Source organism: Amphiura filiformis, chromosome 12 (assembly GCF_039555335.1).
Source record: "Amphiura filiformis chromosome 12, Afil_fr2py, whole genome shotgun sequence".
NCBI classification, from domain to species: domain Eukaryota; kingdom Metazoa; phylum Echinodermata; class Ophiuroidea; order Amphilepidida; family Amphiuridae; genus Amphiura; species Amphiura filiformis.
The window spans coordinates 1115537-1140936 of NC_092639.1; the positions used below are offsets into that span (position 1 = coordinate 1115537).

General features: G+C 36.9%; 2 protein-coding genes across 2 annotated transcripts; both read left to right on the forward strand.

The window, feature by feature from the left end:
- The first annotated feature begins 5452 nt into the window (after nucleotides 1-5452).
- On the forward strand, nucleotides 5453-9667 carry LOC140165556 (cytochrome P450 2U1-like). The gene is given in 4 exon segments (XM_072188842.1): nucleotides 5453-5961; nucleotides 7645-8181; nucleotides 8184-8588; nucleotides 9469-9667. Coding segments are annotated over 4 exon segments (1473 nt in total). The 5' UTR covers nucleotides 5453-5612; the 3' UTR covers nucleotides 9651-9667.
- Nucleotides 9668-17200: 7533 nt separating this feature from the next.
- On the forward strand, nucleotides 17201-24129 carry LOC140165624 (cytochrome P450 2J4-like). The gene is made up of 3 exons (XM_072188909.1): nucleotides 17201-17607; nucleotides 20199-21146; nucleotides 21271-24129. The coding sequence occupies exons 1-3, from the start codon at nucleotides 17256-17258 to the stop codon at nucleotides 21450-21452; spliced, it is 1482 nt and encodes a 493-aa protein (XP_072045010.1). The 5' UTR covers nucleotides 17201-17255; the 3' UTR covers nucleotides 21453-24129.
- The last annotated feature ends 1271 nt before the right edge of the window (nucleotides 24130-25400 follow it).

Below are 25400 nucleotides of genomic sequence, written 5' to 3' on the forward strand. Positions count from 1 at the left end.
CCCAATTTGACCTTTATTGATCTAGAGACGTTGATTAGCAGTTGGTTTCCAAGGGTTAACGATAGACCCTTCTTCCAACAATAAACAATATTATCCGGTGTGTTCTCCATGGTTGTAGGTATGCGAGTATGTGTCATCATTTTGGTGATTTTGGTATATCGATTGGTGGGTTTTCAGTGGAGATCAATGTGGCGCATTTGGGCAAAAGTAATAGTAAAAAAGTCGAGAACAGTCGGTACCCAAATGTAACCCACGTGGTACATGTAAATAGTATACAAAGCATACATAGCCCAGAAGGACTTATAGGGAACCGCCCAGAATCGGCGTTCAACCGCCGATCGAGTTTTGATATCATCCCTAAGATGATGTGACATCGCTGAACTCTAACTGGCTGGCTCGCAAATTGGGAATTGTGCTGTTTAACTTGTTATTTACTTAGGGATTCAATCATGTTTCACCGTTGTTCATCACCGTTTAACAACGATGCGGCCGCGTCGTCTGCGTGGTTTACTTCGCGAGGGCAGCTTAGCTGCCCGAGCGAAGTAAACCACGCAGACGCGCCGGACGCGAGTTGTTTTAACGGTGATGAACAACGGTGAAACATGATTGAATCCTTTCAACAACGAAAAGAAGCTAAAGATCTTATAATTCACGATTATTTCACGAGGAAATATCAGTAAATCATTGTCACTAAGCCTTACAAAAACTTCGATGATTTCTCTGTTAATAGCAGCAATAAAACTACAGAATAAAACGGCAAAGTTTAGCCGCTACCTGAAAATTACTGAATTCCACTTGTAAGCTTGCATACGCACAAAGGTTCCAGGCATGACGAATTTTACACGCTCTCGCGTAACGTGTAGTCTCGCTCGCGTTCGCGTATACGCTACAGTAAAAGTGTGGATTCATCACGGATTAACAACGGTTGGCTCCTGTAAAGGTATAGGAGGAGTTGTTGAATTGCAATATAATTCAGCGAACCAACATTATTTTTACCAGATCAATAAGTTGATGTGAAAATTAATATGAAAATAACTTTAGGAAAAATTGTAAACATTTAATTTAATTTAATCAAATATTAATATTAATTCTTTTAAATAATGAATACTAATTAGTTAAAATTTAACTTATTAATTACTAACAAATAAAAAGAACATCAGGTGTCTGCTCCTAAAAGTCTTAAAGAGCCTGTTGAAGTGTGCACCAAGCTCGGTTCAGCGCTTTGCTGTGCAACAACCGCTCTGTTTTTTTACCATGTTAAGGGGTACTACACCCCTGTAGTAAATTTTGTGACTATTTTGCATTTTCTCAAAATTAATAACACACTGGTAACAAAAGTTATGTATATTATTGGGGCAAGGAATCCAATTACTACACTGAAATTTCAGTGACTCAAGACAAGCGGTTCAGTAAATATGATAGGAAATGAGGTACATCCTAGCGGTACCTCATTTTCTATCATAAGTATCGTACCGCTTGTCTTGGGTCACTGAAATTCCAGTGTAGTAATTGGATTCATTGCCCCTATAATATACATAACTTTTGTTACCAGTGTGTTATTAGTTTTTGAGAAAAATGCAAAAATAGTCACAAATTTATTGAGGGGTGTAGTACCCCCTTAAACATGTTAAAGGTTATGATGATTTAAACATTTTCAATACTCGTCACCTACTTCACACGTTCGCTCGTGTGTGTAGGTAATACAAATGTGACGCATTAAATAATCGTGGTCCTTATCAAACGTGCCTTGTCAATGTTGTTGTTTATATTATTAAACAAATAATCTAATCACTAAACTGATTGATAATTGTTCTTTCAATTCCATAAAGCCAGCTACCGTAGCTACGTCATATTATTGCATGGATGTTTTATATATACACAAATACACAAATATATTTTAATTTTAGGATTAAAATCAAACTATTGGAGTTCCAAAATAAGTCAAAAATCGTTGGTAACAAAGGCTGAACCCTTTAAAAAAAATTTTAAAAATTAAAGAATTTCAGAGGGCACGAAATTTGAAAAGTGGACACCGCATTATCACCGGACTGTCCTTACTTTAATAGTTTTAAAATGTGAGTGAATGCAGACGCTCAATATGCATTGAAATTACTCAGAGGATGATTTAAGGAAGCCCCATCATGCACTGTAAAAGTGTTATCCCTAGAGTTTCAACTGCCACTTTACTTTTCAAATCCCATTGAACTCTGTGCAAAAGATGTTGTTTTAGAATTGCCCGTGTGTCGTTATTACTTGGTCGATTTCAGATCTAAAGTAATGTATGCATGAAGGATAATTCACACCTTCTGTAGATAACATAAAATGTGAAATCGACCAACTTTTTGAAGGTGTTTTAATTGTAAATATATCTGTCCAAATTCAAATTTAACCATGCACGTGTGTATGCAGTGGGCGGGCAGTGGCGTCATGTTCACTCACACAGCTGTGCTAACCGCAAGACTTGCTGGGAAGTGCTTAAATCATCCTCTGGAAATTACTTTAGGATATGAACATCAACATTCATTTAAATTTTGAAACTATTAAAGTACAGGCAGTTGGGGAAAGTACGGTGTCTGCTTTTCAAATTTTGTGTCCACTTTTTTTAAATAATTTCAAATTGTTTTAAAAAGTTTCAGCATTTGTTATCAACCACTGTTGACTTGTTTTTGAACTCCAAGAATTTGCTCTTTTGTGTAATTTTCTTACTACGTAGGTTGATCGAAACCATCGTGCGATACATTTTAATTCACTATTTTGTAATTACATGGTTTTACAACCTATAATAATCCCACCACGGACACTGGTTTTTTGCTACCGGGGCAGAGAAGGAACAAAAAAGGAGAGAAGATGAACAAAGATTTAACTTGGCACCCCCCCCCCCCGGAATCGACCTGGGACCCCTCGGGTGGCACGCACACGATCACGACCCCATGCCACGGGGTTGGGCTGGCCTGGCCAGCAATTCCGTGAGCATATGTGACTTAGGGTGATTGCGCCATCGCATCACGTGGAATGCATGCACGAGCAGTGGTTTTCTTTGTAAGATTTTATAGCCTTTGAGTTAATATTATTAACACACTGTAAACATGGTAAATAACATGCTCAGTTCTCTTGCCCAGTTCTCTTGTGCATTATTTGAACGTGTTCCTGATGTTTTCCTACTCCTTTTTAGCCTAGGGCGTATATAGAAACGTTGCCCAAAATATCTCTGCCAAAAATCGCATGCCCCCTCCGCCTTTCGACCTACCAAAAAATGCTTCACCCCCTTTTTTTTTGGGCCTGCCAAATAAATCTTTTGCAGCCCCCCCCCCCACACACACACACACACACCCTATAATTCACAACCCCGGCCCGAGGTACACATAATTATTACATTACCCCCTTTTAAACCATTCAGTCTGTGTTCCCAACATTAAAACAAGAGAATTGGTCAAGGATATATTATATTATACCATAAATGTCTTAGGGAGGACTTACATCTTGTTAACCCTAGTATTTGTACCAATGTACTATCATATAGGTCTCTTCTATCCAGTGTTCCCAAAATAAGTACAAACATTAATTATATCGCTACGACGTAGTGTCATAGCACCCTCACAAAATTCTAGCTATTTACAAAACTATACAATTTATTCTCGGCTAAAAAGCCAAGAACATGCAATTTGTGCTAAACATGTAAGGAAGTAAGTAAATAACTTCACTGCCAATTTTAAAGTGCATATCCGTTAAGATAATTTCACAAGAGCAAAATAAAAATCATGGATTTGACGGTTTATAAACCTATGGTGCCCCTTCCTACCCCTACTCCCCTACCCATTATGATCGACTTTGACGCTACCCCCGGGTAAGGTGGGCTAATCAATTTCACTAAAATGACCAAGATTTTGATCGAGACAAATATAAGCATGCTAAAATTATTGTTTCCGTAATTGTGACAAATACCAAGAAACGTATTATAAGTATTATCGTTATTCATTTTCAAGGTTTATTACCAAAAAATTATTGTCATTTTGCACCGGCTGCGATTCAATATTTTGTTATGAATTTTAATCAAATACATGCAATAACTTCAAAGGTTTCAAATTTGTGTGGGTCTTTGCAGATGAAAGTAGGTAAAAGATGAAGTAAAGAAAGTTGAGGTCAATACTCATCACCTACTTCATCACCGATCACCCGGCTGATATAGCGACAACTTCCATGAATCATTAGTGCATGTAAATAGAACATGTAGGTGAAACGCTTAAAACGAGTCGGCACAAGGCCTCGTTCATTATTATTTTCATGAATAATATTGTCATTATTGTGAAATGCGTTCATGTAGAAAGGCCAAATACATAGGTACTGCAACACAAAAGTGAATTGGAAAATTCAAGCGTGCGAGACCTTTTCAACATATACATAGACTCAAAATATAAATGGAAAAAAATAAAATAAAAAATGTAAAAAATAAACTAAAGCCCCCGGGGAAAGTCCTAAGGGACGCACCGTCACACAGACTTCAAAGGGGGCTGAAAGTTGAGGTAATGACAAACAAATCGCCACCGAAGGCCGCAAAGCCCCCCACCCCCTCGGCAATTCGAGTCGGCTTTATATAAAAACTGTTTGGCCAGAACATGGGTCTAAAAAGGCTCGTTCTGACATCTTTGCACCGTACTCCATATGTATAAAGAACACGAAACATTCCCCCAAATGGTACGGGGAAACAACATAGCATTTTGGGGCCTTATTTACACTACTTAATTTCTAATTTTCTACCTTCATGACCTTGTTATGTATTTTAGATATACATGTAAGGCAAAATAAAAAAATAAACATGTTTTACGTCCCCTCCCGCTTCCTTTTTTGAGGTTTCCTCAAATATATTTTTATTTTTTGAAATTCAGTTAAAACTTTTCAAAAAATATGTCTATGAAGTTGGAATACTTTCTATAGCCTTTTTAAGATACAAGAAACATTTTAGGAAGGTTTTGTAATCATTGGAGGGGGTGTAACTCTCAGAACAACAAATAAAAAAGGGCCTCCTCCTTTTCCCAGGCATTATTGTATACGCCAAAACAGCTCTAAGTATGGGTATTTACACCAATTTTGTGATAAAAAATAGAAAACCCGGACGTGAAACATGTTTTATTTTTTACTTGGCCTAAATAGTAGTCTTTTCAACCAATCTTGTTAGGGGGCAAAGCTTCAGACCCCTACCCTTCCTCCAAATTAAACATCAACCCCCTCAAGTTGCCTTTATTTTTGTTTGCTTTCACTTGAACGTTTGACCCCAAATTGACCACTAATACCCCCCCCCCCAATGAACTTCATGAAAGACCTCTTCATGTAATATGTATAATCTTATTATTTGCACAGTTCGTGCAAGAAGTTTTGAATTGCAAAGTATGCGTGAATAACGGTGACTTCGATTGACCCTTGCCTTACTTCATACCGTGCTGTTCGACGACTTAAGACTCCGTGTCTATTTGCCTACTTTATCTCTTTCTAGCATGGATATAAACTCGACGCAATTTGAGGTAATTCATAATTAGCCAGTGTACCATTGCACTTCACCAGTGGCTCTCAATCCTACTGTTCACAGAGAATTTTTGCTCTGAAGTTCGTCATCAATCATGACAATCATCGCCAACATTAATATTCCAACAGCTCTGCTCTGTGTGGTGATATTTCTGTTTCTAGCATGGTGGCTTCGTGGACCTAAACAAAATCTTCCACCAGGACCATGGAGTTGGCCACTTCTTGGATATCTACCAAATTTTGCCATATCGATATATAAAGGACTTCCCCCGCCTCAACTATTTAATTCGCTAGCCCAAAAGCATGGATCGGTGTTCAGCATGTATCTTGCTGGGAAGATGGTTATTGTCTTAAACGATTTCAAATATATAAAGGAAGGGCTACACAATCCAAGCATAAGCGATAGACCAGCAATAGTGTTCAAGTCAAAGTCAGATGGTGAAGGTAAGAAGAGTTGATAATTAAGGCATGGGAGCATTAAAGTAGCGTTCTCCGAAAAACTTTTTCAAAAAAGTCATTATTAATTTCTCAAAATGTGAAAATCTCAGTTTAACAATATTCGGTTAAAATGTTGGGGCTAATTATTGTATCATTATAATAGGTCTGACACAAATGTAAACATTTGTTTCGGTGTCCCAAGCATTATACTATAGTCATTTACGCTCACACTCTTTTTACAGATCGTCTGGAATTGCATATTAGGTTTCAGCGATTGTTAAAAACGGGTGATATGATTCTGAAAAGCGTCTCCGCTTGGAATGTAGATCAGGATGTAGACACCTATTGTGGATCTTTATATTGTCCGTGATTTTAATTTATAAGCACTTTCATCTGACAATTTACAACGTCTTTTAATACATACCATAATTGTCATCTTCGTTAATCCCAATATTTTTATCGATTATATACTTTAATGCAATCGCAGATAACATTCGAACGTGAAATACGGAATATCGCAGAATACGGTATAGCATTATTGTAAGAAGTTGCAAGAATTGACAATGTTTTGTTTTGCATATTCTTGCTAAGAAGAAGATTAAGAACTTATACCTAAAGCGTCTTATGTAGTCTGCATGTATATTCCGGTTTGGTAATATATAACCCAAAATCTTCGTTATTGGCAAACATTAATTTGAGCACATTTTCACTCTTTAAAATGCAAAAATATTGCAAAATCGAATGTCAAATTGATGCTACTTGCCCATGATACATCGGCTATAGCATATAGCACTAGTGTCTATAATCATGATAATGTTGTACACATACTTGCAATGCATATCATTATGAATTCGGCAGAGTGACGAACCCGGTGACGAATCGAGAATTTTGAGCAAATTGAGTTTTTGTATGCTTATGATTATGTTTCAGGTTATTTTTTATTTCCACCAAAAATCGTATTACTTAGCTGTACAAATCAGGTTGATCTATAGTATTGTATAGCGGGAAACCCCGAATTTTCTATATTAAATATCCTATACTGATATATTTGATACCAACGTAAAGCTGTAGGTATCTTCTATCCAGTGATACCAAAATAAGTACAAACATTCTTCAAATGATATTGCTGTGGTTTAATAATGTGAGTGCGCCCCCGTGAAATAAAAAAATCCCGGAAAATCATACGCAAAATATAGGCCAGTATTGTTATTTCAGCTTTATAATCCTCGAGTTTTTGCTAAATATAACAGGGATGACTATTTATAACTTATATAGCAAGTTAAGTCTACATAGCCTTAGGACAACCAGTAATTTCTACACAAAAGCCCCAAATCAAGAATGCGTGCTATGGTTTACACGTAGTTTAATGCGTATTCGACCCTCTCTGCGCAGTGGTAGAGACATTTTGGATACAGCATAAAGCCGAATAGCTGTTAAAACGGGTTTTGAGGGATATATCGATTGTTTCAGAACATTCAAGTATTGTAAATAATTCGTGTACATTCACTTCTATAATATACATTTCAAATGAGTGCTCACGAATGTTCTAAATTTTTAGAAGGATCAATGGAATAGTACCAAGATTTTCAAACGCCGTTTACTCAGAACAGCAATTTTGCGTATTCGGCACTCTGCCGTGTTCATAACGATATGTTTGATTTACGATTTCTCTCTTATTTTCCTCGACAGGCATAGGTTCTGCTTCTGGAGAACCGTGGAAAGAGGTGAGACGGTTTACATTGACAACTTTACGCAGCTTTGGGGTAGGAAAAAGAAGTTTTGAAGAAAACATCTCTGAAGAAGTTGATGCTTTAGCGAGTGAAATCAACCGTTTAAACGGCAAACCGTTTGACCCCTGCCATTGGTTAAGCAATGCAACTTCCAACGTCATTTGTTCAGTTGCTTTCGGAAAACGCTTCGACTATTCTGATCCTAGCTTTAAGCGTTGGATGAAGATGCTAAATGAGAGCTTTCAAATCGTTCCTGGGCTGAGTCTATTCCTTCCATTCGCTAAGTACCTGCCATCCATGAGGTCATTAGTAAGAAATCGAGACATAGTAAGGCAATTCTTATCTGATATTGTCAATGAACACAAGCAAGCCCATGTCCTGAACGATCCGCGTGACTACATCGATATGTATCTGAATGAGATGGAACAGAGACAGAAATTGAATCAACATTCCGCAGTCAATGACACAAATCTCCCAGCGACTGTTGGGAGTCTCTTTCGGCTGGTACAGAGACAACCTCTACTACCTTGCGTTGGGCGGTATTGTATATGATTGCCTATCCAGAGATTCAAGATCGTGTTCATCGAGAGCTCGATTCGGTTGTAGGTAGAAATCGCCTACCAAAGCTGGCGGATAAAACAGAATTACCCTATACGTGCGCAACACTGCTTGAAGTTCAACGAATCGCGACCATTGCTCCTCTGGGAGTCCCACATTCGTGCGGAGAGGACACCACTCTTGGGCCATACACCATTCCCAAAGGAAGTATAGTCGTGCCAAATTTATGGGCTGTCCATCATGATCCAGATTTGTGGCCAAATCCTGATGAATTAATCCCGGAACGATTTTTAGATGAAAATGGAACTTTACAAGAAAAAGATGAACTTATTCCTTTTTCAATAGGTTAGTATTTTATGACCATGATAGTTTTTCATAATGTTTTGCCGTTTGATTTACCAAAAATAGCTGGAGTTTCCATGTAGCCATATGTCAGACGTATGAATTCTTAAATAAGAACTTAAATAAAACGCTCTAAAAAGGGGCTATATGCATATATCGACCAATTAAAGTTTGCAAATTGGAATCCCAAAAATTTGGCAAGATTTTTTGGCAGGCCGAGAAGGGGGCAAAGTTTTTGGCAGGCCGAGAGGGAGCAAGTAATTTTTGGCACGCTATTTGGAAATACTACCCGGGATACTACCCCACCCCACCACACTAGTACAGGGAACCCATACCGTAGTAGCACTGCACAACGGTATGGGATAAATTGTATCCAAAAAGCTAGAGCAACGCAATTGCATGATTTCAATTAGAGTTTGCACTAAAAATTACAAGGCTCCTGTAGCTTAAATAGCTGCATGGTTGTCATAATATTAATTACACAGCTTCTTGTACTTCTTGCCTAAACTCCTATGCTTGAAATTGTAATTAATACTCCATTATTTATCCAGAATAAATAAAAATTCATTACCACATGATCCAAATCGGCGCACCCAAACTGAGATGGCACTTCAGTGCAAACTTAAATAGGGCAGCACCAATACGAAAATGTCATACCGATAAATGATGTGTCTGTTTTGCCCGGTTTTTTAAGTTTGCGTTGCGAACTACCACCACACCCCACCCGGCTCATATTGCACGTGGAAATAAATTTTCAGTTTGTTCCACCGCGTTTGAATTTCATAAATTTAATTTTTGAATCTAGCAGCATTTAAATTACATGTGTCAGATAAAGCGATTATTTAATTTATTTTTTTGATTTTTCTTTGTTTTTATTATACAGGTCGTCGCGTATGTCTCGGAGAACATCTTGCCAAGATGGAACTTTATATCTTCTTCACGCATCTGCTCCATCAGTTCACCTTCAAGAAACCAATCGATTCGCCATCTCTTTCACTGACAGGTGTTGTTGGTTTGACTCATGCTCCAAAACCTTTCTTGGTGGAATTTGTTACACGCGACTAATGCAATATACACTATGGACCACACCCAGCAAACACATAACGTTTTCGACATCATTCGCAAAAGGTTATAAAAGGTTGTCAGAAAACGTTTAAATGTCGGGTTATATAAAGGGTATATTAAGAGTATAAAACGTTTTCATAACCTTAAAAAACATTTTTGAAAATCTACTGCTCAGCAAACAAAAATGTTTTACAGAAAATATTTAAATGTCGGGTTATATAAAGGGTATAAAAACGTTTTTATAACATTCCAAAAACATTCTTGAAAACTTGATACAAAACATTCTAAACAGAATGTTATTTTGGGGTTGAAAAAATATTTTGCGAAAAATGTTTGCCCAATTTTTTTTAAATAACGTTTTAAAAACGTTTTCATGACCTTTATATAACCCGACATTTAAATGTTATTAAAAGCTTTTGAAAATAACATTTTAAGAACATTTCTGTGTTTCCTGGGTTCAAATATTTTATCATAATGTTATTAAGTATTGACACAATATTTGGCAAAAATGTTTGCAAAAAAATAGTTTACAAAAACATTTTTTGTAGTGTGTTTTCATACAAAACGTTTTAAAACGTTATCATGACCTTTATATAACCCGACATTTTAATGTTATTAAAACGTTTTTATCTAAACCAAAAGCCAAAATATAACTTATTTAAACGTTTTAAAAACGTTTTTGTGTTTGCTGGGACAATGACCTCATCCCAATGGCATAGTACAATAACCTCATAGTGTAAAATTTGACCTCAACTTGCAGAGTATGAGTTTTTGTACCCAAATTTTCAAAGTCAATCAAGGAATGTACAAATGTATTGGGGTTAAAGAACTGTGGATTGATAGATGAGCATGTTGTGGATCCTAGTGATATGCAATAATGCAATACCTTGATTAGACTTCAACAGTCATAATTGCAGACTTGACATAATTATATTCATGATATAAATAATGCATTCGATTCGAAAGTTTGATTTGAAACATGACTTTAAAGTGTACTTATTCGTCTCTTTGATATAAAACAATAAGCCCAATCGGCATTGGAAGTTTGCAATGCATTGTGGGACAGTTTTTGCAGTTTTAGGACACTTTGTCCTTTGACCTATCGGGAAAATTGCTGTAATTATTAATAATTTATTTATTATTGTCATAATGTTATCATTAAAAATATTTAAATAATTCATTCATTTAATAATAATGTTTTTTAAGTTTGTTTTTATTCTAGTAACACGTTTTAAATTATATTTTGTACGCACAAAACCCGAATTTTTCTGAATTTTCCAGATAGGTCAAAGGGCAAAGTTACAATAGCGATTTGGCTTATTCATACTAAAATTATTGTTTGGATTACACCACAATACCTTTTTATCCCTAGAATCCTGTATGCCATCTAGACAATGGGATGCACCTCCCCCGCGTGTTACAAAATGGCTAAATGTATAAGTGCAGGAAAATTCCCTAAGGCATTGTGGTATAATCAAGTGCGTGAGGTTTGCAGAAATGCAGAAATTGTCGACAAAAAAGTTATGCATCACTTTCTGTTTGCGACCTCCTTCACTTTAAGTAAATTAACAAAATAAACTAAAGCATTTTTTTTATTATATTTGTTATAAGGCCGTATAAAATTAATGTTTTGGTTCTCGTCCAGAGGATTTTCATGAATTGATGAGGGAGGGAGGTGTTTTTTGTTTTTTTTTTCAATGTAAAATTAGCATTGTCAGTAGTTTTCGGTCTTCTCCAACAGTGCTCGAGGAAACGATGAGGCCCTTTTTTTTTCAAATGTGAGATTCTGAGGGATAAACCCCTAGAGTACCACAAAAAGACTTGGAAGTGATGCTTGTTCTCTAATAAACTTATTTATATGTATGAAAATTTCATAAATCATTCCAAAGTCTACAAAAATTGAAAAATCTAAAAAAAAAAAAAAAAATCTGACAAATCCCAGAAATTGAGGAGGAGGGACGAGAACCAAAATATTAATTTTACACGGCCTTATGAAGCTTTCGGATTTTATTGTATCTGCTTTTTATTATATAATGAGGGAAATTATAAGAATTCACTTTTTTAAGATACTTATTTCATATAAAACAAATGATTTTGGAAGCCTCATAAAACATATTAAATCAAAAGAGAATAAGTATTGTTTCAGACGTTTAAATTAATTAGATACGGTATGGCACGATTTAGGGGCAATGTTTTCAAGATGCTTATTTCAGATCCTCGCAATTTCCCTCCTCATAATACAATTTCGAGATACTTAAATCCTGATAATTCCCCTCATATTAGATCATTAAATCATATTAGAATAAGGGTGTTTGAGACGTTTATCTTAATTACTCATAATTTCCCTCTTAATACAATATAAAACAAAAGGAATATAATTGAAACCCTCATAACCAGTCAAAGAATAATTTTTGAGACAATTATTTCAATTTCTCATAATTTCACTCATAATACAATATAAAACAAAAGAAATGGAGTGTGACACTCTCATAAAACAAAGTAAAAGATAAGTATTATTTTTTTGAGAAGTTTACTCATACTCTCCTTCATAACTTAATTATATTATATAACATATTAAAAACAAAAGAAATAGATTATCTGGTTGTAAACGTTCATATCGATAGATGGTGTGAATGTGAGTGACGCCTCAAAACCTAATACTAAATTTACCCCTAAATCGTGCCATAGCTGTAACATAATTATTTAAGACACTAAGGGCGAATTTCTCGACGGGTGGCTTAGCAGTTGGCTTGCCTAGCCTCAAAGCTTTAAAAGAGGTCGTAACAGGCTCAACTGAAAACGCGTTTCCCGAAGCACGGCTACCATAGCCACGAGGCTTATAGATGAATACAAATTTTGAATAGATCGCCCTGCACTACAAGCAGGTTACACTCATCACCTGTGTACCCAGCAAACACAAAACGTTTTCGACATCATTCGCAAAATATTAGAAAAGGTCAGGTTACATAAACATTTATTGATAACCTACTGTAAATATTCTAACATAATGTTGTTGACAAAATATTCGGTAAAAATGTTTGCAAAAAATATTTTACAATAACATTTTCAAAACATTGTCAAAATATTGTTGTAGTATGTTTTATACAAAACGTTTTAAAACGTTTCCATGAAGGCTTTATATAACCCGACATTTAGTGTTATTAAAACGTTTTTATCTAAACCAAAACCCAAAGTATAACGTGTTTAAAACGTTTTAAAACATTTTTGTGTTGGATGGGTATGTCTGCAATCATAGATTTAATACAATACCGCTCTTTTCAAAGATCAGCATTTCTTTGACATCTATAGTTCAATGCATAAGTACCTCGTGAACGGTTTAGTGCAGGGCGATATATTCAAAATTAACTTTGCGTTTCAGAAATCCGGCTAGAGACCAGGCTAGGCTTAGATAGACTCCTGTCGAGAATCTCGCCCAACGTGTCAGTCAAGGAGGTTTTCAGATTTTAGAAAGAAACCAACAGCAGATAAGAACTGAGATACTTGGAAGTCATAAAAGGGCATTATAAAATCATTATAAAAATGTCATTTCATAATTTGCAGTAGGACCTATTCATTTGAATTTGTTCATAGAACTGTAAAACTTTTTGTTGACTTGAAGTAAAGGTAGTAAAACTCCCGCTCACTGATGCATAACTAATCAGTCTGTGTTCTCAACTTTAAAACAAGAGAAATGATCAAGAAGTTTTTACATCATACCGAAATGTTTTAGGAACTTAAATCTTGTAAACCCTGTATTTGGTACCAATCTCGAGTCTTTTCTATCCAGTTATACCAGAATAAGTTTAAACATTCCCCATGTTTATGTAATGACAATATAACAGGATTAAAGTCCATATCCCGTATAACATGTATAATAATTTCACAAGATCAAAATCAAATCTAGGAATTCTTATCAGTTTGCACCGGCTGCGATTCCATGTTTTGTCAAGAGCCTTAAGGGGTTGTGCAATCATTATGTGTTCCCCCGGGTTGGTGAATTATCAAAATGGTCTGGCAAATATCGCTTGCCCCACCCCCTTTTGGTCGTGCAAAAATATCCCCACCTTTTTTGACGTGCCAAACCTCTGTGCCCCCTCCCCCATACATACAAGATTTTGGGATACCCAAATTTAAAACCTGTTACGAGTCGTACTTGACTCAAGGCCAAAATCACCTTTTACCCGAACTCACACGAATGCACAACACAAATACACTGTTTGATTAAGCCAACATAATCTAAGTCTTTAATTGAAAACAAAGTATGCTTGGTACATATAACAACAATATACACTAAAATTACACAATCAGTTTTACTCTATCGGTACTTAACCAGCGGTCTTCTTGTTGGTGATTCTAGAGTTCTTGCAATGTTCTGGACGACTGATGTAATATATCCTTATTCACTTGTCCTGCGAAAATCAGCGAAGTCCATAGTACACTTGCATTTATAAATCCTTGCGTATAAAATCCTCATACGAAAATGATGATGCTTCCTCCAATCTCCTTTGCGCTGCTATCTCCACAAATGTATCTCCTTGCGCTGCTTTCTCCACAAATATATCTCCTTGCGCTGCTTTCTCCAAAAATGGTGTTTCTTTCACCAATCACTCTTTTCCCAGGGAACAGGTTTCTTTAACACAGCTCCGCTGTTTTTTGACAGATGCGTGGCCTTCACAAACCCAGCAAACTCCAGCAATTTGACAGAAGTACTTTTAATCCTTTGATGAGGAAGAGCACTTTTGTGTGCTCGCTGTCTTCTTCGTTGCTGTATTAAAATTAGCTCAATTATTGGCTATATAAACTGGTTAAAATGTACTTCTTTTTTGAAGCACGAAGACCATCACACACATGTGGAGTTTCTCAATCTCCCACGGCATTCTGTAAAGTCCCAACAAAAGCCTCCAGCTTTTTATATCAGTACTCATGCAAAAACCCATCATCTATTAATAAACCATTACTTTAATCACATTTTCACAACATTGCTGCAATCTTGGGATTTCACAATATTAATTATACACATTCACCTTTCACATTACATCAATTCCTGGTGTGGTTTTCTGACTATGGTGCAATATACTGAACTGGGGATTTCCAAGTTCCAAACATAGATCTGACTTTATTTACAATAATTTGGGGGAATTCCAAATTGACTTTCCACACCATTATCTTGCACGTACAAGGGGGTTTCCCATCCCATGACATACTTTCAGCTTGTAAACAAAGTTAAATAATTAAATTAAATTAAATTACTCAGGGCACATCACAAACCTTAAATTGCCTTATCATTATAATCATAATAATATAGGCTAGGCCTAATCAGGTAATATTGAAACAGTGCCCAAAACATTTGTGCCTAAATCGCTCTCCCCCGAGTCCTTTTCGACCTGAAAAAACCACTTACCCCACCTTTCGACCTGCCATAAAATGCTTCCAACACTTCGAATTCACCACCACAGGGATGCATAGTTATTGCACCAACATTTTAATACTTTAAATAAATAGAAACTGGAAGCCCCGGGGGGGGCACTCAACTAAAATTTTGGTAGGGGTGTGCGCCGAACTTTGGGAACTAAGAACTAATTTTGGGTAAAATAGGGGCTTGATGAACTGAAATTTCAACATATTTGTGGGGCTCTGTGAACTAAAATCGGCCAAATTATAGGCTTTGGAGCTAAAAATTTCCTAAAGAGCTACATTTGTCAGTGTTTGAGGCTCAATGAACTAGAGCATATTGCAAATGTGGGGCTTAAGGAACTGCCGGAGAGCCTGATAAAAATTCCCTTTAAAAGGGAAGGCCAGCCTAAATGCAGAAGAGGTCTTGTAAATAGTTTGGGTCACCGTGAAAGGCATTTTTTAGGATCACGCTTACATCCATGTTACCTGACAGTTCACCAAACCATCAATGGTGAGAACATGCACACTGAAACAGCAAAAAACATTAACTCCTATAACTCCTGTCAACTCTTTAATATTACTCCAAATTGTTCTGTATTTTTGTCTTTACTGCTTTTTACCCATGCTTATTATTAAAATCAAAAAATACACTGCAGTTGTTAGTTAATTCGCTATGTAAACTCAACTTACATGCACATTTTATTTTAAAATGATTTTATATTATTGCGCAATGTATAGTTTACTATAAAGTAGATAGTGGCAAGCACATGATAAAGGACTGATCATTCACTACAATCTTCACTTTTAAACTGTATTTTTTTAATGTGTTGATTGTTAGTCCGAAACTCCTGCAAAGCTATGGACATGGCATCTTACCTACTCCATTCTGTAATAGTCTGCATTGTGTGTTTTCTCAGTCTTCAATCATTTTGTTGAATGTAATTTTATGAATCAAATAAAAAAGATAGAAAGTGGCCTCACTTTAGTTATGTGTCATTTTACAGTATTTATAATTTATAAAGTAAGACAATAATTTATTTATTTTCTATAAGTGCATGTCAAAATATGGGATATATTGTTCAATATTATAGCTAGCCCCTAAAAACTTTATTTTCCATCGGATTTTTCCCGTTGAAAAGACAAAGCTGATGTTAAAGATAGCAATAATATCATCAATAACATTTTGAGTCAATTTTATCCATAAAACGATACAGGATAGGACAGATAATTACTTTGACTTCAATGTGGTCCATATAATGAAGATTTTGATTCTACAACATTATTAGATCTGTTATCAACATATCAATTATGCACTCACAGGCAACCAAACATCATGCTATGCTCAGAAGTCCACTGATATGACCTTGTTCCAGTGATCATTCCCCGCTAATTACTAATTGTCATTTTTTGGATATGCTGATTGCTGAACAAGTTTATGTTTATATGTGTAGGCCTAACCTATGATAACTTTTTAAGTCATAATTAATTCAAACATAACTTTGGCATTTACTCAATCGTTTTCGTTCGTTGAAACGGCAAAACATACTTTCTTTTCCTTGCAAATCGAATTAGCAGACATCAAACACATTTCCCCACAAGAAGTTAAAAAAATAATTCATACCAATAGAAGAAGACTATAATCTTAGCTAATGTTTAGTGTACACAAATCCCATCTCAGAATTAGATACCAGCCCTATGGGCTGGCGAAAAAGGGACCCTTGACCGCCGCACATACCCGTACCACCTTTACATGTGAGTGCCCCCCCCCCCCCGGGCTGGAAGCACTAACTTTGTGCAAGACGACACCATTTTAATAGATAGGTGAAAGTTAACATCAGAAAGTTAATATTGCCAAGGTCAATACTTGTCACCTACTTCACCCGGTTACTCGCTACCGTGAACAATGGTGAAGGTTAAAATGAGTAAACTTCCATGAACATGATGAATACGTGTATTAGTATGTAGGTGAAACGCTAAAGGAAAAAGTATGCATGGTGAACTTTCGATTGACACTTGCCTTACATCGTGCCGCATGTCATGCTCACGTGTCAAGCCGGCGTGTTCCCGTATCGCAATATGCAATACAACTTGTGATATTAATTCCATTTCACCATAGACTGATTTCACATACACATTACACTTAACCGTGGCCGATTGCTCCTACTGTTTAGATCATTTTTGTTCTGAAATTTACCAAGTTCGTCGTCAACCATGACATTCATCGCCAGTATTAATATTCCAACAGCCCTGCTCTGTGTGGTGACATTTCTGTTTCTAGCATGGTGGCTTCGTAGGCCTAAACAAAATCTTCCACCAGGACCATGGGGTTGGCCACTTCTTGGATATCTACCAAATTTTACCTTATCGGCATATCGTACCGGACTACCACCGGCTCAACTATTTAATTCGCTAGCCCAAAAGTATGGATCTGTGTTCAGCATGTACTTTGCTGGGAAGCTGGTCATTGTCTTAAACGATTTCAAACATGTAAAAGAAGGTTTACATAATTTAAGTATAAGTGATAGACCAACAGCTGTAATCAACAAAAACGAAGAGGGTAAAGGTAAGCGATAAAGTGAGGGGCTGTGCAATAATTATGAGCCCCGGGGCGTTAAAATTTCGAAAAGGCTCGCCAAAATCGCCCCCCCTCGGCCCGCCAAAAATCGCCCCCCTCTCACGGCCCGCCAAAAATCTTTGCCCCCCTTCCCCTTTGAACATGCCAAATTTTTGGGATCCCAATTTTGGGATCCCTCGGGAGGGCGAGTTAGCGCAGCGGAAGTTCCCTCGCTTTGCACCACTGAGGCCCGGGTTCAAGCCCCGGCGCGGCCCAAGGACTCATGTGCATTTGGTGTATCCCGATTCCATGCTCGCTCTCGCAGGTTTTCTCCGGGATCTCCGGTTTCCTCCTGTATCGCAAAAATCCGTGATTAGTTGTTTGGTTATCAAAAACGTCCTTCACCCAATAGAATTTGGGGAGCTGCACAGATAATTGGTGGATGTTACAATCTAAATGCGGATAGGTGTGCGCCGTTCGGCAGCAACCTAGTTGATGCGATCTGATTGTGACGATTCACCATTGCAGCGAAATTACAGCGCTTTGAGTCCTGTAAGATCTGGAGAAAGGCGCTTTATAAATCCAAAAAACTATTTTATTATTTTATTATTAAATGGTCTAGATCAGACTAGATGAATGTTGCGAGCGTATTTAAGCGTTTGCGTACTGTTTTCCTAAGCCTTTTTTGAACGTGTTATCAAAAAGGCGCCGCATGAATGTGTGCCAAAAATTTCTTGCCCCCTCTGGGCTTGCCAAAAATTGCTTGCCCCCCCCCCTTCGGCTCGCCAAAATTTCTTGCCCTCCCCCATTTTAACCACCCCCAGGGCTCATTATTATTGCACAGCCCCTAATGTAACGTCCACGTAAATCTGAAAGCAAATTGTATTTTTTACCACAAGCCTATAGTAGTAAATAAGAAATCCAATTTAATTCAACAATTTGATTCAACAATTTCATTTGACTTAAAGCCATATTATAACATTTGCTGAGGAAGACGCCCTCACTGAATTTATTAAACCAATATACCCTGCAAAAATCAAGACTCTAAGTGCTGTAGTTTTGTCAAAATCCGTGATTTTGAATTAAAGGCTGATTCAGCGCTTTATTATTACGATGGAATTATTAGTCGAACGCATACACGATGTTCATAACACACAGTACGTCACGGCGTGCGGGACGGTGATATACACAACAAAGGGTCGTACCACAACATGACCGAAGGAGTGGTACGTATTGGCGACATGTGCGTTGGTAGTAAATTCCAATTTTCTTTGCTTTGCCGTAGTTGTTCGGCTCAAAAATATGTATATATCTGACAGTAAATCTGACAGTAAAAGCTAACATTTTATGGCAAAGAAATGCTAATCTATTTTGTTTGAAAATGTTATAATATTGCTTTAAATGCCATACGTAGAATTCCATCTACAGCTATATACATGTATCTTGAAATGAGGGGTGTGGCTTGGTTTTTTACAAATCCAATTTGCGAGTGTACTGTTTTTGGTCTGTTCTCTTTCTTTCTTTCTTTCTTTTCTTTCTTTCTTTCTTTCTTTCTTTCTTTCTTTCTTTCTTTCTTTCTTTCTTTCTTTCTTTCTTTCTTTCTTACTTTCTCCTGTCAAACTTATAACGAGCCATCGTATATGCTTTACGCCAATGTGACCATATTTGGTCACAAGGACCATTATATAGGAACACAAATGTTACATGACCAACTCGGGGTCAAAGGTCATCCAAAGGTCATTATGGCTAAAAAAAAGCTTCTTCTTCCACAAATTACATAACACAATCACGTCACTTGCATACCTGCATCGCCTTTAGCCAGTGTCTAAAATTTTGTACACAGAATTGGGGTCAAAGGTCATTAAGGGGTAAAATCTTACAATTGCATTATCTCGACATCTGTACGGGGTATGGGGGTCAAACTCGGTAACAACATATCTCATGACCAGGGGAACATTTTTCAGGGGTCAGGTCAAAGGTCATGCAGAGGGGCAAATTTTAGAAGTGCATTTTTGGACATCTGTAAGGGGTACGAGGCTCAAGCTCGGTGACAACAAACTTAATGACCAGGGGAATATGTTGGAACACTTTGCAGGGGTCAGGTCAAAGGTTATCTGGGGTCATATCTTATACCATAATGTTATTTTCTATAAGTGGTAAGGGGGCTCAATTTCGGTGACACCAAACCTCGTGACCCAGGAAAGATTAAGGTCAAAGGTCAGGTTAAAAGGTCATTAAAGGGTTACATGCCTTGCGATTGTCTGCGCTCTGTGTGCGTAAATTATCCCTAGTTGTTTGTTTGTTACCTTGGGGGGGGGGGGTCTCAACCACACCAGCCATTCATGTTTAGTTGTCATGGTTGTGGCGTTAAAATACCCAAACAATTAAGTTTCCGACGATGCCGTTCTTTTGCCTGCATGTAAACGGAATTATACGGTCTACAATTTGATTGTGTGTGCCTTGATACAAGTAAACCTGTAAAGTTATATATTTCTGTGACATTCCCGTATTTTCATTATTATTTTCATCTGAAGTTTCATTACAAAATATTTGATTTATATATGACAGTGTTCCCTCTTATACATTATATTTCTTTAAAGGCTTTGGCGCGGCATCTGGAGAAACTTGGAAAGAGCAGAGACGGTTTACATTGACAACTTTACGCAGCTTTGGTGTAGGCAAACGAAGCTTTGAGGAAAACATATCTGAAGAAGTTGATGCTTTAGCGAAAGAAATTAGCAATTTAAACGGCAAACCGTTTGACCCTTGTCATTGGTTTAGCAATGCAACTTCCAATGTGATTTGCTCAGTCTCTTTCGGGAAGCGCTTTGACTATTTTGATCCAAGCTTCAAGCGTTTGATGAAGTTGCTAAATGAAAGCTTTCAACTCGTTACTGGGCTGAGTGTCTTCCTTCCTGCAACGAAGTACCTGACATCTTCTAAGAACGTACTAATGAAAAATCGAAATAATATAAGAGAATTTTTAGTTAATATTGTCAATGAACACAAACAAGATCATGTCCTCAATGATCCACGTGATTACATCGATGTGTATATTGATGAGATAGAGCAGAGGCAAACATTGAATCGTAATTCTGCGGTCAATTATAAGAATCTCCCAAGGACTCTAGGAAATCTTTTTGCGGCTGGTACGGAGACTACTTCTACTACCTTGCGTTGGGCGGTATTGTATATGATGGCATTTCCAGAGATTCAAGATCGCATTCATCAAGAGCTCGATTCGGTGGTTGGTAGAAATCGCCTACCAAAGCTAGCAGATAAAACTGAATTACCCTTTACTTGCGCAACGCTGTTTGAAGTTCAACGAATCGCGACCATTGCACCTCTGGGAGTCCCACACTCTTGCGGGGAAGATACCACCCTCGGGCCATATACCGTCCCTAAAGGAAGCATAGTTGTGCCAAATTTATGGGCTGTCCATCACGATCCAGATTTGTGGCCAAATCCTGATGAATTCAATCCAGAACGATTTTTAGATGAAAACGGAGCTTTGCAAGAAAAAGATGAGCTGATTCCTTTTGCAACGGGTTAGTATTTTATGTGTTTGCCGTTTGTAATGTTTGTAGATAACTTTTGAATCTAGATGCATTTAAATTACATGTGTCGGATAAAGCAATGATTTCTGTGATTTTTATTTGTTTGTTCACACAGGTCGTCGCATATGTCCCGGAGAACATCTTGCCAAGATGGAACTTTATATCTTCTTCACACATCTGCTCCATCAGTTCACCTTCAAGAAACCAAACGATTCACCATCTCTTTCACTGACAGGTGTATCTGGTTTGACTTATTCTCCAAAACCTTTCTTGGTGGAATTTGTTGCGCGTGACTAATGTTTAGTGTCTTGTTAAACATGTTAAAAGTAATAACGAAATTTAATATTCATAAGCGTGGCCTAATGGTTAGGATACTTGCCTTGAGTGGGCCAGGGCCAGCGTTCAATTCCCGACGGTGCCGATTTGCTGAGATATTGACTTGGAAAACAAAAGGTCTGAAATTAATTGGCAACATCTGTAGATTAAATTCAGAGTAGTTCTACGCTCCCCATGGTTCATTTAGAATTGGGTAAATGAATCATGAAAGTACTCCATCCTTCGGAGGGGACGTTAAGCCGTCGGTTCCGTGTGCAGAGAGCCAAACCTGTACATGTATCTCACAGCCAGTTTCGAAAAGAGCAACTGACTGTTCCCAACCCGTCCCGGTGTTCAAATGCAAATGGACCCCCATGGAATAAGCTTTAATAGAGGCTTTCTTTGGTTATCCAAGGTTGTCAAAACCCGATCAAATCAAATAAAAATCAACATGATATGACACAACCATCATGTACCGTATTCAATATATAGCCAATACGTTAATGAATGCGTCTTCCTTGATGAGAGAGAAATTGAAGTCAATTTCATAATAATATGCAATAATATCATAATAATGCAAACGCGCTGAGATGTTGACCTTGCAAGTATGAGACATTTTTTGAAATTTGTTTAGTACTTTGGACATGTTGGACCACATTTTACTGTTTTCAGTCAGTTAATCTATATATTCTTATTCCGACCAAGGGCTGCAATTCCATGGTTGGTAGTGTAGTGTAGCGATTATCACACGTTTGCCTCACACACGGAGTTCGACGCCGGGCGCTTAATTCCTTTCTGCAACAATAAGGCCATGTCTCCATAGGCTGTTCCCTTGTAGCGGCCATTAAGCAAAACAAAGGTTCGTTGTCTGTGTGGCAGGTCACATGGGAACAAGTGAACACGGAACAAGGGCACACGCCACAAGGGAACAGCCTATGGATACTGGGCCTTACGGGCCGCAATATACCACCAGGGAAGTGCAAACCGTATAGTCCGATGCATGGTTCATTATTGATCGGAGATTATATGTAATACAATGGTATAATCCTCTGGATTACAGATCCATAGATTGTGGGTTTGAACTCCAGTTAAAGCCTGGTAGAATTTAGTTTTATTTCTTTTTTATTTTGTTAGGTAAGACGAAATGATAATGGTGATAAACCTAGATAAACCTGTGTTATATCTACAATCACGGAAATAAATCTTGGAACACTTGCGTATAAAGATTGGAAAACTGTCACCCCTTCTTCAGAAATGCCAATGTCTTCAGCGGTTTCCCAATGTGTTCCAACATTGATTGATGGGGAGAGGGGAAGGGTAAATCATTGTTGTAGATGCCATGTTTGTTCCCAAGCACAATATACCTCATTCCCATAATCATATTAAGAAATTCTGCACGTAATTTCGACAGAGTGTGCCAAGCGTTCCAAGTACTTTTTTCCAAGATTGTAGCCCCAATACTTATGTACTTATGTTTCATCCCATTGCTGCCCATTATGGTTGCAGAAAGAAATTACGCATCCCGAGCGGATCCAATTTGATTTTTTAATTATATAATTTAAGAAAAAAAAAAAAACATGTTTGTTTCCTGTAGCAGGTCAAAAAAAGTCAAAAGCGAAATGAGGTGTTTTTTTTTAATTGTTTTTTTATAATTCATGTCTTCAAATGAAAAAAAAACCTTTTTCCTACAAATTGGAATGGAAATTTACAGTTGGTCTCTCTGACACACACACAAAATCATAGTTCTTCATATTCAAGAATATTTATGATCCCCTTTCAACCTGCAGATTAAAAAAGTATTAAAAAAATGTGTGATGTTTTCTCCAGTATTTTTTCAAAAGTGAAACAAAATCTAAATGCGCAAAAAAGCCGTCAAAAACGAAATGCGCGCGCTACAGGAAACAAACTTGTTTTTTGGGGTTTTTTTTGGCCTAAACTCTATTTTTTATTATTATGTTTAATTGGGTGTGTGTTCTAGTTTGTGGGTTTGTGGCGTTTTTTTCCAACAGGTGTGAAAGTGACAAATCAGATGCTTATTGATATAATGCACTGAATATTGATACATAGAAACTCCTGTAACACCCGAAAATTAAATTAATAACTATCACGTTGCTAGTCATTTCAAATGTTTTCCCATTTTCGGGCGTTCGATCGATCGAGAGAATAATTATAGTGACTTCTTTGCATATGTTTGTAGGATATTATTTTGATGATATTTTCACTGTCGAAGATGATTAACTGATCAAAGTCAATAAACAAATCCAAATTATCTTGCCGATTTTCCTGCCGATATGCGGTGTCGTACTATTTATGTGATAGTTATGAAAGTTCTTATTTCTTTGAAGAAAATTAATAGATAAGGTTCCCCTAAAATTCATGAATTAACCCTTCTTTATTCCAACACCTTTTTTATATAGCGCAATTAGGGACCGTTCACAAACACTTGTTACGGGGGGCTGATGCAAAAGGGGGCCCTGAAAATGTTTGACCCTCCTGGGGGGCTGAAAAAATGACCACAAATTTTCCTGGGAAATTGAGTTTATATGCCTTTTCTATGGGGTTGACCCATAATTTTCATGTCAAAAAGGGGGGCCTGACATTTTTGAGCTCTGTTAAGGGGCCCCGAAAAATAAGATCTACGTAGACATTAAAATGAATAAAAGCATAAAAATACAGGCATTGAGTTTTAAGGCGTGCGAGTGCGATTCGCACGCGCCGCACGCCTGAAAATGCGCCGAGGGGTGCGATTTTTCGCACGTTTAAAAAAAAAAAAAAAAAATTTTTTTTTTTTTTTTTTTTTTTTAAGTTTTTCTTTTTTGGATTTAGAATGTCCCTGGAACTTAAGAATGTCCCTGAAAAAATTTTTAGAAATAAAAAAAAAATTACAAAAAGATTTTAAAAAATTATTAATTCATGTTCAAAATAGGCAAATTTATAATTGATGTTCACATTGCAACCTATTTATGATGTAAAGAAGCATACAAAACAAATGCATTTGAAAATCATTCATAGATTATTATGTGAACATAAGTTACGAATTTGCCTATTTTAAACAAGAATTTATAATTTTTTAAATCTTTTGTAATTTTTTGTATTTTTATTAAATTAATTACAAATGACACTAGCAATTAGTCCAAGGTCCAGGGACATTCTAAATCCAGGGGGAATATAAAAATGTAAAAAAACAAAATTAAAAAATTACGGTAGATTGTGATATGAACACAATACAACTTTGCCCTTTGTGCATACCAACTTGTAAAATAATTTTTTCTTGTTATTGTATTTTTTCAATTAACCACGAATGATACAAGCAAAGTTATCACCAAAGCAAATTTACAGCTAAAAGACATCTTTGCAGAATGCACCGTTCATTACCCCAGAGCTTAACCGTGGCCAATTAAAAAAAGTACATGTAGTCACAATATTGCTAAGTTTTAACTGAAAATGAAATCATAGTCATACACCAGTTTTGAAAAAAGCACACCTTGATTTATTTAGGTGTGCGATTTGCAGCACACCTAAGAGCACACCTCGGGTTATCCAGGCGTGCGATTTACAGCACACCTGTCACTTTGCAAAACTCAATGCCTGAAAATATATATTTCAAAAACATTATTAATTGAATATGATTTATATACGACAATCATAAATTTATTTGCGCTGTCATACTGTCAGTTTGAGGTACTTGCAGTAATAAGAAGGTATTTTATCAATCAAAGAAACGGGTTAAAAGGTTAAATGACTTTTTTATGTATCACCAAGGTTATAACATAAGGTGATGAGTTTTAAACAGATAAAACCTTGTTATTAAAAGAACAGCCCGAAGAACAGATCAATTTGAAAAAACTCGAACGACTAGATTTACGCACCGTCATGACCGTGCAGCCCAAATCCTTGCTACGCTCGTTCACTCTTTCGTACCTGCTAAGG